This window comes from Xiphias gladius, chromosome 12 (assembly GCF_016859285.1).
Source record: "Xiphias gladius isolate SHS-SW01 ecotype Sanya breed wild chromosome 12, ASM1685928v1, whole genome shotgun sequence".
NCBI lineage: Eukaryota > Metazoa > Chordata > Actinopteri > Istiophoriformes > Xiphiidae > Xiphias > Xiphias gladius.
This window is the reverse complement of record NC_053411.1, coordinates 7,455,406-7,468,952: the sequence shown is the minus strand read 5'-3', so window position 1 is coordinate 7,468,952 and position 13,547 is coordinate 7,455,406. Positions and strand designations below refer to the sequence as shown.

The following is a 13,547-nucleotide window of genomic DNA, read 5'->3' as shown; positions in this document are numbered from 1 at the left end:
AAAATTAGAAGCTTCTAAAAAATTACATAAAGATTGATGTTGAAAACAGACTGCAAGCTCCACCTCTGCCTGCTCTGCAGGATGTTAGCTCTCAGAGAGTGCCATCATAAAACCTGGGGAATTGTTATCATCTAGTCTCAATCAAAACATGATCCGGCACAGTCTGCCTCAGCGTGAATTTCTCTCGCTCAATGAGCCCAGCCTTTGGAGTGGCCTGTGTAGGTTCTGAAGCCAGGTTGTGTAATGCCCACCACCCACTCAATAGCTGCTGCCCGCTGATATGTTGCTACTCAGGGAGATCACTTTAGCACACAAGCAGGAGATGGCCAGAACGAATTGTTTCTCACTCCAGATAGTGTACTCCCACCTGCTCTTCTTATACGGGCTTTGGTTCTCACCTCGTTTTTGTGTGTGGTGTGACAAGAGGGAGGGAGGCAAAGCACGTCTGTAGGTGTACTGGAGCAGATTGTGTGTTTGCTGTGATAAAGCAGAGCTCTGAGCTGGAGGAGAGGGCTGTTGTAGCATTTCTGTTTGATTTGCATCGACCCGCGTCGTCCCCGCTTGCACGGATGAGGTGACTACAATTCACAATGATCATCACATTGGGTCTTTTCGGCCAATGATTGAACCCTTGCCATTGCCGTGTCACCCCAGTGTTTTCACCAGCAAGTGATAGCTTTCCAAAAGGTCAGCTGGGGGTGTAGTCCTCCCACGAACGCTGTGTTTGACGTGTGCTTCAGGTGAAATTGCAGGCTCTTACTCCCTCAGTGGACTCCCTTCTGCTGCGCTGACTTCTGAAAACATGAAAATATTGTTAATTTCCCTGTGAGGGCTGTGAGTTTTTAAAAAAATCGTTGTTGTGGTTTGAATGTAGCCCCTACATTTCAGTGGCAAAATGTAAACACTAGGTTTTCACAGTAATTGCTCTATTGGTAGTCATCCCTTTCGGACATAATTGTACTCCAGGGCACAGTTCAATGTGAATGAGGAGATGGTTGCCTATAGCATCCTTCTGTTTGTTTCTATACAATAGATGCATTTCATTGTTACCACTGGTGATGTACTTAGAGGTCCTTAATCAGTTCAGCAGCAGCTTAGATTTGTTTTTGTTTTTTTCCCTCAAGGGATATAAGCTTCCATTGTTGAAAGAATTTGATGCAGTTGAGATGTTTCCATAGCAATAGCCAGCCTTAGCATCACGGACCCTACTCGGTAAAGCAAAATTAATCGCTAGGTTTACCCAGTTGTGTTGTCCTGTTGTAAGTCATAAAAAAAAATTTTATTCACATTTTATTTTATCTTTACTTTAATTAGTACATTAACCCATAACGTAATGGTGGCCAGCATGCAAAAAAGGATGTTACAAAAATATCTGCAAAGACTGTCCTTTTTAATTTATTTTTTATCAGAAATAAGGAAAACCAAGATAAAATAGACCAGCTCTTAATGCTTGTAGTAGATATGGCTTGATTGCAAGAGGGAGTAAGGACATCTTTAGAAATCAGACACAAATAACAAGGCTCCTTTTTGAAGTTGGTCCCTACTGTGAATTTAAACCGTTAAACAGTTTAGGTTTAATAAAAGACAAATGGTAAAGCGGAGGTTTACGATACAGTCAAGGAGCGCTGATTCTCAGAGCTGTCTCACGAGACTCGTAACTTGAGATAATTGCTCTCCAATGCTGTCCTCCAGATCCCACTAATTGGGTATCTCTCTGAAAGACTTTTTCAACAGCTCTTATTGTAATCCTTGCTGCCAGATAGAGTACATAAAACGACAAACACCCTTGCGGAAAGAATGTCTGTCCTTTTGTTAATCAGTTAATTATCTGAATGCTTGAAGAATAGATGAATTGCTTTGACAACAGATATAGATGTCATGCTTTTCGTTGCTGTCACTGAAGAAGTGTTCACAGTAAATATTGCTGATTGTTATCCTTGTGTTGTTTGTTTGTTACAGCTCTTTGGTGAAGAAGGTGACTTTTCAAACTTGTTCACTGAAGTTGAAAGGCTGATTTCTCAGGAAAGAATTATACGTTTGTTAGTGTTTGACTGCTGTTTTGGTCACACTGGCTGTATAGATGTAATTTTGTACGTTTAATGTCTTGGTATTTGTTGAAACCAAAGCCCTCAGTGACAGTGGATCAGTGCATCAGAGGAAATGGGTAAACCTTATACCATTAGGCATCATTTGACAGCCTTTAACATTGTGATGACCCTCATTTTTAAAAAAAAATATTATTTAGATCAGAGGTTGTCAGCTGGTCTCGTGTCTGGGTCCGAATTTTGCCGTACAGATTAGGTACGTTCCACTCAGTTTATTTCCATCCATCTATTCAGAATGTCAGTGGATTCAAGCCCAGGACTTTCTTGCTGTGAGAAAACAGAGCTAACCACTTTGTGATTCTTCAAGTTTAATCCGCAAGCTAAAAACTAAAATAACTCAAGTAAAAGTACAAAGCGTTACAATAGCAGTTACAACTTTAAAGCATAACATGTAAATTGGCTTGACAAAAAAAAGAACAGGAAAGTACACAAGCTGCAGTGCTGAAAATGAATAAAACAAAGAAAAGTTATTTCCAAGCCGGTTTTCAACACATGCTAGTACAAAGTTGAATATATTCAGTGTCAGTTGCATTCACCTGTTGTGGAGTGAACTGGGTTCTCCTCAGGAAAAGGCCGCTACAGTAAGGTTGAATGCCGATAATTGAGATCCCGGGAACTTTCACGGCTACATTTTGACCTTAAACAGTTATTAGACGCAGTTATTAGGGCATAATAACTGGATTGATTTTTTTTTTTTATTTATTTATTTTTTTTCAGCTGCAGCTTGAGGGGCCATCTTGTGTAGATGTGTTCAGAATCCACCAATTAAATCCACAATTTATGTGTTGATTTTCAGGAGAAAACCTGACCATTGACCCCCCCCCCACAGATAGTCTACTGTTCTACTACCACATAAAGTAATGACTATGGAAGAAAATTGCAATTTCAGAATCAGAAAAGAAATGCCCTCATTGCAATGATTTTATAATCTAATTTTTTATTGGCTTGTGCTTAAAATCCTGAGAAATACAAAGTTGAGTAAAATGCTCATGATGCACTCCGAACGGACCCTCTGTCCAAAAGTGGACACGGCAGTTGGCAATCATTAATGAGTTGATTTATCAGAAATAAATAACAAGTTCAGGTGTAACCAACCCATTGAACCAACCTTTAGAGTAGCTACAATCTGACCTAAAGGCTTTTAAATCAGGTGACCTCATATGCACTTTATGGCTGCTAAGCAGAAAGTCTCCAGTAGCCTCTGCTACTCTGATCTGCCTATGGAGTAATAATGTATAGGGTCACAAAGGTTGATAGGAAACCAATCCAGGTGGAGTTATTTGCGGTTGCTGATCTCTGACGTGGATGCGTTTATCCCAGAACACTCCCCTGACACTATATAAGAGCTGCCTGCTGTGCTGTACAGAATTGATATGACACTAGATTGAATAAGTCAAGCGATATAGTGAATGTAACTGTGCCGAATGTACTGGGATTCCTGAGAAATCAAGTGGAGTAACAGACTGTCAGTAATATTAGGATGAGGTAAACATGTTCTTCACAATTATCTGTTTGGGATTGCCATGACAAGCCAGATTTGTAATCACTTTTAACAGGACATTGTTTAGAAATAGATACCAATGAAAGCTTTTCAGTGGCTTGAGCCAAAAAAGTTTTTGGTTGTTTATTGGTGTTCAAATTAAGCCTTACTATCCAGTTGAAACACGTCAAGGTAATAAACAGGCTAGAAGAGGATTTGGTGGTAAAGCAAGGCATGGATATTGACACTGAAGCCAGTTTTTGTGATTAACTTCCATAGGGGATAATGACTTTATATAGAAAATAATGTGTGCTGAAGAATTCAAGGTCGTGCTTGTGAAAGATGGCAATAGCACTCTAACAACAAGTTTGACGGATCTTGTTTGGAATTTCATTTATGACAGGACATCAAACTGAATTTAATTTTATTTATTTTAACTTCTGACATGTAGTTCCTGCCATAGAAATGCAAGGCCAAATGTCTGGTACAGACTCTGATTTGCCATTATATTCCCATCTTTGTTGGCTTGAGTTGGGAAAAGCATCTGTTATTTGTCCTATATAGCAAAAACCAGTATTGTTTTTATGTTCTTTTCTGGTCTATCCTTTACATAATTTCCTGGAGTAGGTATGGGCTGTAGAGCTGACAAGCAACAGTGGTCCATCACAATGCCTTTTTCAGTTACAAGTAAATTTTACATTATTTAATAAAATAAACTAATAATAACCACTTAAGGTTTATATAGTAAACTGCCAGATAAATTATTACGAATGGCCACTGAAGTAGGTTTTTCCCAGGGTACAAAATACCATGACATGCTCCATCGTCCTATATAGAGGCTTTCATCTGTTGTTTCTCAGCTGTAAAAATAGCTGTTGTGCTTTTGTTCCTCTTTCTACCTCATTCCAGTGTGTGGAGACATCCATGGGCAGTTCTTTGACCTGATGAAGCTTTTTGAAGTAGGAGGATCACCAGCATCCACACGCTACCTTTTCCTGGGGGACTACGTTGACAGAGGGTATTTCAGTATTGAAGTGAGTTTGTGTATTTGTTTTGTCCTCATGAGGGCCTAATCAAGTCTGACACACACCATGTGCCCAGCTGAAGCTGTTTTTATTAATAGCTTTCTTTGAGTGTAGATCAAATCAGGCTGCAGATATTGGAGTGGTAATAGGCTTTGTAATAACTTCAAATGTAGCCTGGATAGCAAATCTCACGGTGTAGCTTAGGGTTATGTAGAAAGAGATATTTTAATATGTAGCAAAATACATGTAATTAATCTGTGTCAGCATTTAAGAATTTACTGTATATGTTTCCTGCCATCTCAGTCTTGAAATATTATACTTTTATTAAAAATACATTTTAATGGAGTGTGCTGTAACTGTCCTCCGATGGTTCCTCTGAAGGTTTGTCATATCTTCCAGCGAGCTAACGTGAGAAAATGTACTGCATGAATGTTTCATTAAAAACAGAATTGCTTGTATTATGCCACACTTTGAAATTCACAAGGTCTGACTTGCTGTTTTATTTTTCCAATGTTATCAAAAGATGACAAGCTAACTGTTCCCCACTGCTTTTTGTTCTTTTTTATTTCAGTGTGTGCTCTACTTGTGGGCCTTAAAGATCCTGTACCCCAAAACACTGTTTTTGCTGCGTGGGAATCATGAATGTAGACATTTAACAGAGTATTTCACATTTAAGCAGGAATGTAAGTAATGCTTTTGCACTTGTTTTTTTCTTACCTTTGATTTAAATTGAGTCTAAGTCTGTGATGATCTGTACAGAGTGGAAGGAGAATTTAGTTATGCTTTCCAAAAGCTGTTTATTATATGTCCAACTAAGCCACTGACCTCAAAGGCTCACTTAAAAGTGCCCTCTAGCCTGGTACAATATTCAGTCAGATTTTTGTCCTTCTTGATATTTACACATGTCAGAACTATTTCTGTTGGACTCAGACAGAGTAGGAAAAAACACAAAAGTGCTGTGAAATTGTGCTGTTTTTAAAAATGTGTTTGTGAAGTTTTTTGGCACTTTGAAAAGCCTTCCCGCCCCAGACTAGTACACTGGCCAAATGTATGAGAGCTGCATTGTTTGACTTGGCATGCTCTCTTTTCCCTGCCCTGTTTCCCCCCATGACAGGTAGAATTAAGTATTCAGAGAGGGTGTATGACGCATGTATGGACGCCTTCGACTGCCTTCCCCTGGCTGCACTTATGAACCAGCAGTTCCTGTGTGTACACGGAGGACTGTCTCCAGAAATCACAAATCTTGATGACATCAGGAAAGTATGTCTGATTTGCGACCATTTATCAATAATTTCATAAAGCTACAGTCTGTGTGTGTGTGTTGTTTAATTGCTTAATTTTAATTGCTTAAAAAATACAGATCATTTGTTGGAAATTGGAGCTTCATGTAATTTCTGCATTCAAACTTAATTAGGAAAAAAAACTATATTCATTTTATCATGTGCAATTATGAAGTGATTCTCCCAGATCTGTCTCAAATACTACTCAGGACTTGGACATGGAGGATTGTAAGTACTGGTCTGGTCCTCCCACTTTTAAAAAAAAAAAATCCTGGATCCTGCTTTCAAAGTAATTCAATAATTCCAAATGGATTTTGTGGCTGCAATCAGAGGGCATGCATAATAGAATTTGGTCTATTGAAGTGTCCGTCATGCTACCCATCCAGTAATCCACAAGCTTTTGTTTGAGAAAGAGCTATCCTTGGCTGAAAGCAAAGTCATTTATGTTCATTGCTCCAAAGGAATGGCTGCCATCAAGTTTTCACATCTTTCCAAAAAAAAAAAAGAAGCCCTACAGATACTGAAAGATGAGTGCTTCACGTCATCCACACTGTATATCCTATATTCCACCCCTTTTTTCCATTCAGTAGAACTTAAAATCTGTTCAGCGAATGTGTTAGTTGGAGTCATGATTGAATAATAATCATGGCAGCAGCAGCCAACATGACTCTCACAGAAGAAGCAACATTTTTTCTCTGCAGGAGTATGCACACTTCGTGTGCAATTTTTCCAGTCAAACAGGCTGACAAGAATGCTCATATTTTCCTCCGCAGCTAGACAGATTCAAAGAGCCTCCGGCATACGGACCAATGTGCGATCTGCTGTGGTCCGACCCCCTGGAGGACTTTGGGAATGAGAAGAGCCAAGAGCATTTCACACACAACACAGTGCGAGGCTGTTCCTACTTCTACAGGTGAGTATGTTTTCTCTTACATGTTATAATTTCTGTAACGTTTTTTTACTTTTTACTTTGGGAAAATTGCATAAAGGATTCCAGGTAACAACTGAATAGATAACTACTGCTATTCACCGCTGCCTATATGACAGTTTTCATATTAAACCAACACTGTTTTGTATTGGACCATGGAATTAAGAGCATGATCTTAGTAGCTGTATTTCAAAAAGCCTGTATTCTCATTTGGTCCCATGACTACTTTTAGGAAAAATAAATCATCCACTAATTAGTTTTGGCTGCACAATCTGTTGAAATTTTCCAAGATTATTTGAACATAAAGACAGGTAATTATCAACAATTGTCGGAAAACAAAAAAAGGAAAAAATAACCATCATCTTGTCAAAGAGATGATAAATCAAGAAACCCTCCTGGTAAATTTCCATTTCTCATCTCTACTTTTTCTTACCCCTGCAACTCCTCAACTGTGAGGAGGAGAGCAACAGTTGTGAGAACATGGCGTGCATTCGAGTAGTCCCAAAGATGACTCCTTAGTCCATTGCCAGTATTTATGTAACCCGCATTACCTTCAATGGAGCTGAGTAACTGAACAAACAGAGGAAATGCTCGGAGCAGGCAGCTCACACTGTCACAAAATGTAATGGACTGTCGCATTACCACAAGGCACAGTCCAGCCTCTGAATGCGTTTGCAGTTCCTCCGCTCATTATGGCCTGAGCGATGCTTACTCAGCTCCGGCATGCCTGGGGCAAGCCAGCTGAAGTAGTCAGAAATGTCCTGAGGCTCATGATATGCATTTTCTCTTTTAGTTTTTTGTTTTGTTTTGTTTTGTTTTGTTTTTTAATAGCAAGTGTTTCATAACTACTGACTTAATGGTATTTTAATGTCCATGCTTAGAAATGAACTCCCAGCACTGCTGTTGTTGTGGATTTGTGAGGGCATATTTTGCCTGATTGTCAGTTTATGTGAGCTATTACACTGCAAATCCACAACATTACACTTAGGATCCACTACTGGTTCTGTGTTAAAATAATGTTTTCCCACTAATGTTGTCACTACTGACAAGAGGCCGAACAGAAATGTTAGGTATGTGGCCTTTTTACCTCAACCAACTGATTTGACTGTCACATGTTTGTGTTGTACCAGCATCCTGGTTAACCTTCTGCCAGTTGGTCAGAATTCCTCTGGAGTCTTGTTTTCATTAGTCAGATGGTCGCTAATTGGCATCACACTGGTATTCAGGATTTATGAGATAGTTAAAGCCAGACTGAGAGAGCGCCGTTCCTCAACACCCCTCCCCAAAAACCATCAACTCTTTTGTTGCTTCTGTCTGCAGCAACCAATATATTCCCCTTGTGCCGTAGGCATGCTCGTAACACTCTTACAAACACAACTCAGGCATGTAATTGCACGTTTCTAATATGGTTGCTTTCATTTTGGCCTCCACTAAGCAGCATAGATAAATCGACCTAAAGTGATTTGTTTTTTTGTTTTTACCACTGGTGTTAATTCAAGCTACTGCTATTAAATCAACTTTAAAGCTTCAGTTTCAACATAGTGAACATGCCAAGTGCCATTTTGTTTCCACGTTATGAAGTCATTTCCTGCACAACTCTTGATGTTGTCCAAGCCGCTCAATAACATCTGTGTCCTGTTGTTGGAAAGATGGGAGATGCTCTAAACTCAAAATGCAAACTGCGAAAAGACAAACTAGGCCAAAATGTATCTTGTGTACCGAACGGCTCTATATGGCACGTATCTACATCTGCTACAGGAAATCAAGTGAGAAATAAAACATCATTCTTAATTTCTTCTACCCTCCAAAGTAAAAAAAAAACAAAACAAAAAACCTCATTGCATTTTTAATTCCCTCTTGGCAACCGCTCCCTACTTGTCACATCCCTCCCAGCAGATGTTTGTTGTGATTGTCAGGACTGCATGTGTTCTCATGTCTACAAGCACCACAATTTCAATTTAAAATGATTTACCTCTGCACCAAACGCCGTATCTGATAAACATGCATACAAAAACAAGCCAGTCAAATTAAAGTTTATTTATTTATATAACTCTTTATTACAAGCCTGCCCCAAAGGACATTAGAATCGGAGATTCAATAAAGCGTCCATAATAGTCTACTCTGTATCAAACTTGACCAAAACTCTGCAACTGGTTTTGTTGTGCAACAACTGCTGAAAAAAAACAACCTCTTGGTACTTTTGTTGAAAGGTTGGAAGCCAAAATGTATAGTTTAGTTTTGAATGGAGCATGTGGGCGTTTTTCATTATTGTTCTCTGATTTTTGTAGGGGCGTTAAGCTAGGATTACAGAACTTAGTACAAAATATTAATCACATTTCTTGATTGAACCACAAAGGTTTTTGCTATTTTCGGGTTGTTTATGCATTTTAATTGTGCTGTTTTGTTTTTAACATGGAGGGAAAAAAAACATAATTATAATGGAGTTGCCCTCGATTGATTTATCTACTCTCTGTCTCAAGAGAGCTGTGAGATGTCGCAGAATTTTATCCCCATTGCTGCAAAAGCTGTAAAGTGACTGGTATGTTAATCAGGCAGAACATCTGAGATGAACCAGCAAAAAACACCTGAATTTAGCCTCTGTTATTGTTGAAGTCCTGCCACATTCACTAAGTGTTTCAGATGTAATGCAAAGGTGTCACTCATTCATTGTGAGCTGTCACTCCATTTGTTCATTATACAGCATCCCACGATTCATAGATCCTGACAACTATTGGAGTTTCAATCATGTTTTATTAGAAGCAAGTCTCAAATGTAACATGATAATGCTGTTTTCATAGCTTTTTTTTTTTTTAGATTAAGACATTTTAGTTAAGAAATGCCGTTTGTGAATTATTTTATACCTTTTTAATTGAACAAAAGAAATTTTGAGTGGAGGCTGGTGCTGGAAGATGAAAGTCTGTAGAATGGAAAAAACTGAAGCCATTCCGTAGTTTGGTTGTTGGCTCTAAGTTTTTTTAGTTTCTCTGCTCAAAGACCGAATAGATCAGCATGAGCATACGCTCCCAAGGAATCACTCTTTTTTTTCTTAAAGAAACAGTCTGCTATGAATCATCTGTCATACTTGACATTTTTTGTGGTTCATTCTAAAATAAAATGCTCCATTTGAGAAGGATTACACCTACTCCTCTTACAATATGAAAGCTTGTTTAAAAGCTTTTAAAAAAAAAAAGCTTATAATGGGTTATTATTTAGATTGAGTCATCATACCTTTGCTCACAAAAATGTATGCTCTTTAGAAATTAAGGAGCTTGCTTTAAATTTCAGGTGGAAGTTAAAATCGATATGAAAACCTTCATTTACATCCAACTGTCTCAGGCAATAAACCCCTTCATGAGCCACAGTTGGTTTTAAAACAAATTTAGCTTTAACTCAGTGTTCTATATTCACTGTTTCTCTGACCACACTCAGTAATACTCATTTAGTTATGTCTGTTGATGGCTTTACTTGATCTTTCTGGGATTTTTCTTGATGTACGCGTAAACCAAATGTTTGTCTCTTTACAGCTACCCTGCAGTCTGTGACTTTCTACAACACAATAACTTATTATCTATCATCCGGGCCCATGAAGCACAGGATGCTGGGTGAGTGTTGTGGCACTTCATCTTCTTCCATCACACTGTCACACAGCAGAGTGACTCAGACCAGGGTATTAAATGAAAAGCTTCCCGGTTGCTCTTGGGGTTTGCTTGAGGCTGTCTGGAGAGCAGATTCAGTGCAGTCTGAACTTTGAGAGAAGTCGTGTTTATCCAAGAAATGAAAATGAAATTTGGGCGCAACAGAAGGTATAGTAACAGTGCACCTTAGATTTCTAACAAAGGTGCTGGAAAGCCTCTTTTAAAAGTTAGTTTTTTAAAACAGGCAGGTGGGTGGATGTGTCAAGCTGATCTTCCTCTAAGCAAGGTTAAGGCGGTGGGAGGCACAGCACACAGTTGTTTACCATTGCACTCCTACAGCGTGGTCACATGGGACACCTCGCTATGTCTCAGATGAGGTTGCAGCCCCAAGCCACTTCAGACCACAAATGTAATAAGGTTATTGAGTTAAACTTTATGTTTTCTTTGTAGCTGGTACCTCTTTTTAAAGCTATGTAACTAGTAAATGTAAATGTAGATAGTTGCTGCAAGATGTGGGGTAGCAAATAAATCACCTGAGTTAGTGCATTGTTTACCTAGAGCTTACTCCATTCCAACTATGCAAACCACCAAACACAGCACAGACTGGGAGACCAAAGAAACAAAGTGTAGTTGGGTTTGAATGCTAAGTTTGTTCAGTATGATGTTTAATTAAGGGCACGTTTCACCTGTAACACAGGGATTTGCTCTCCTGAGGCTATGCCAAGTTCCCCTCTTGCTGATGCATCAGCTTACAAGACAAACACACAGTCACAATGAAAACAGGTTGAACACCAATGAGTAATCCATGAGTTAAATTTTGTAATGTTTACTAATTCTTACTTCTCATTCGGACATTTTACCAGATATCGCATGTACAGAAAGAGTCAGACCACTGGCTTCCCATCCCTTATCACCATCTTCTCAGCACCCAACTATTTAGATGTCTACAACAACAAAGGTAAGTAGTAAGAATATACTGTATCAGTATCAATCTCCAGTGGCTTGTAACATGAATACCACAGTGTCATATTCACAAGTTTCCTCAGGGCGACATCACACTTACCGACAGTTGGTTCCAGGCTGGAGAATTACAGTTGGTCTCAGATCTGTGCAAAAATATAATTACAGCACTGGGACATCCCAAAATGCCTTTTTTTCATTTCATTTTGATATCATACCAGGAAGGGCTCAGATGTAATTAATAACATTATGAATGGCTTCATCCCATTGAAGAGCTTCAGGGTCTAGGTATTGTGCGTGCTGGCTGACATGTTGTACTGGGACACTACAATAGAATGGAGCCTGTGACAGTAACAAGTCAAAATATTTGTTGAAAAAAAAAATACCCATGGAGTTCTCTTTTTTATCTGTTTTATATCTGGTATAGTACAGTTCTGAGAAAAATGTCTGGGTCTTTGGGTTGCTAAATGTTTGAATCTCTTCTCTTGTCACTTGTTTACTTCAGCTCTTTGCCATATTGCACTGGTCAAGCAGCATACAGTTGGGTTGCAGGAGTTTGTTGGGAATTGTTAAACATAGTTTTATATTTGTGGGATTATGAGAGTTTGAGAACTCAAACAGAAAACAAGCAAATCAAAAAGTAATATGAACGTGATTGCAAGCTACAAACTGGAGTGTTGTCAGATAGGTAGTACTAACAACCTTTTTACATTATGAAACTCCTTTGTGTCACTATCAAAATCCAAAATGTTGCTGAATGGAGCTTTAAAAGCCCTCAAAATCAAGTCTTTTGTTCAGAGGATGAGCGGCAACAGTCGAAAATTAGCCTTTTGGCTAACACTGGCACATTTGCAGTGATATTGATCAATTTGCATTGTACCTATAGTTCTGTACTGAAGATAGTTTATATCTAATTGAATATGGTATCTAAAAGGTTTTCAGGAGTCTTACAAAATTTGATAAAAATCATTGATAAGGCATCGCTTCATGTTTGGCACTTAACTACATCAAAACAAGGGGACAATTCAGGGACAGAGCTGGTGTGAAATGAAGTGGTCTGGTGCTGGTTCACTTGGCACCTGGTGGCGCCCTATGTTGCGCTACGGTACCCACACAACAACATAGGCTCGCCTTTGGGCTGTGAGTCAGCACTTTTCCTTGGAGAACAGACTGTATCTGCTTTGGCTGTGGGGGCATGTTTGGATGGGGGTGGTTTTAGGCAAACCACAGGAAATGGAAATGGGAAGGAAAGAGTGATGGTGCTGGTGCATGCTGTTTTGCAATTCCTCTCGAGAGGAAATGCCATAACCGAGCTTTATACTGCAGTGTTGCTGGCGTGAGCACATAATACAAGGGAGCAAGGGCTGTCCTTTTTGTTTTGTTTTGGCCCATTTGGAGGTGTGTTTTCTTTGATTTGAGATAAGGTTGTATTTGTTTACTTTTTTCCCCATGAGCTGCCTCCATGTCTACCCTGCACAATAAAGATAGTCAAGAAACAGCAAAGCCGTGTTGCTGTCTGGTTCATTGTTTATTATTAGGGCCCCATTTGTTCCATGCCAACTAATCTTCCTAGGGCTCACAGTCATCACAACACAACACATTACAAACAAACAAAGTGATGTCAAATGTATGTTGTTTTTAGTTTTGACAAACATTTGCATCGCAAATCATTTGGACCTCTTGCGCTCACTATGGAACAGTAAAAGCATCTAAAATGATTTGGTTTGCACCCTCGTCTTTGCTGCAGCTAAACTATTAAAATCCTTTGAGAGCAATTGTGGTTATCAGAAAGAAAAAGATTACTCTGCGTTTGTTTTTAGAAGGGACTTCATTTAGGCACACGGATACATCTTATCCAGCAGGACCACATGTTCTTTATTTCTCTCATCATTCACTGTCTGTTTGAAAATAAGACACACTTTTCTCTTTTGCTAAATCTGTCTTAAGGTGACGAGATTCAAGATCATTGGCTTAAAATACAAATATAATAGCAGGGAAAGACCAATTTCCAAACAAATAAACATCCCTCAGGCTAAAGGTCTTGCCAGAGATTTTATGTTAAAGCTCTTAAAACTTCAACATATTGTAGTTATGTATTTAACCCCCCAATCCCGACCCCCATTCCAACCATCCC

At 39.0% G+C, this 13,547-nt stretch overlaps 1 protein-coding gene across 2 annotated transcripts in view; it reads left to right on the top strand.

Annotated features, from left to right (window-relative positions):
- Positions 1–13,547, top strand: part of LOC120797395 (serine/threonine-protein phosphatase 2B catalytic subunit alpha isoform) — a 62,387-nt gene that overhangs the window by 30,728 nt on the left and 18,112 nt on the right. For both annotated transcript variants that reach the window (XM_040141028.1, XM_040141027.1), the window contains exons 3-8: positions 4,495–4,619; positions 5,182–5,293; positions 5,725–5,870; positions 6,664–6,803; positions 10,343–10,420; positions 11,317–11,411. In XM_040141028.1, coding sequence (XP_039996962.1) covers positions 4,495–4,619; positions 5,182–5,293; positions 5,725–5,870; positions 6,664–6,803; positions 10,343–10,420; positions 11,317–11,411 — 696 coding nt within the window. The remainder of the gene's footprint in view (positions 1–4,494; positions 4,620–5,181; positions 5,294–5,724; positions 5,871–6,663; positions 6,804–10,342; positions 10,421–11,316; positions 11,412–13,547) is intronic.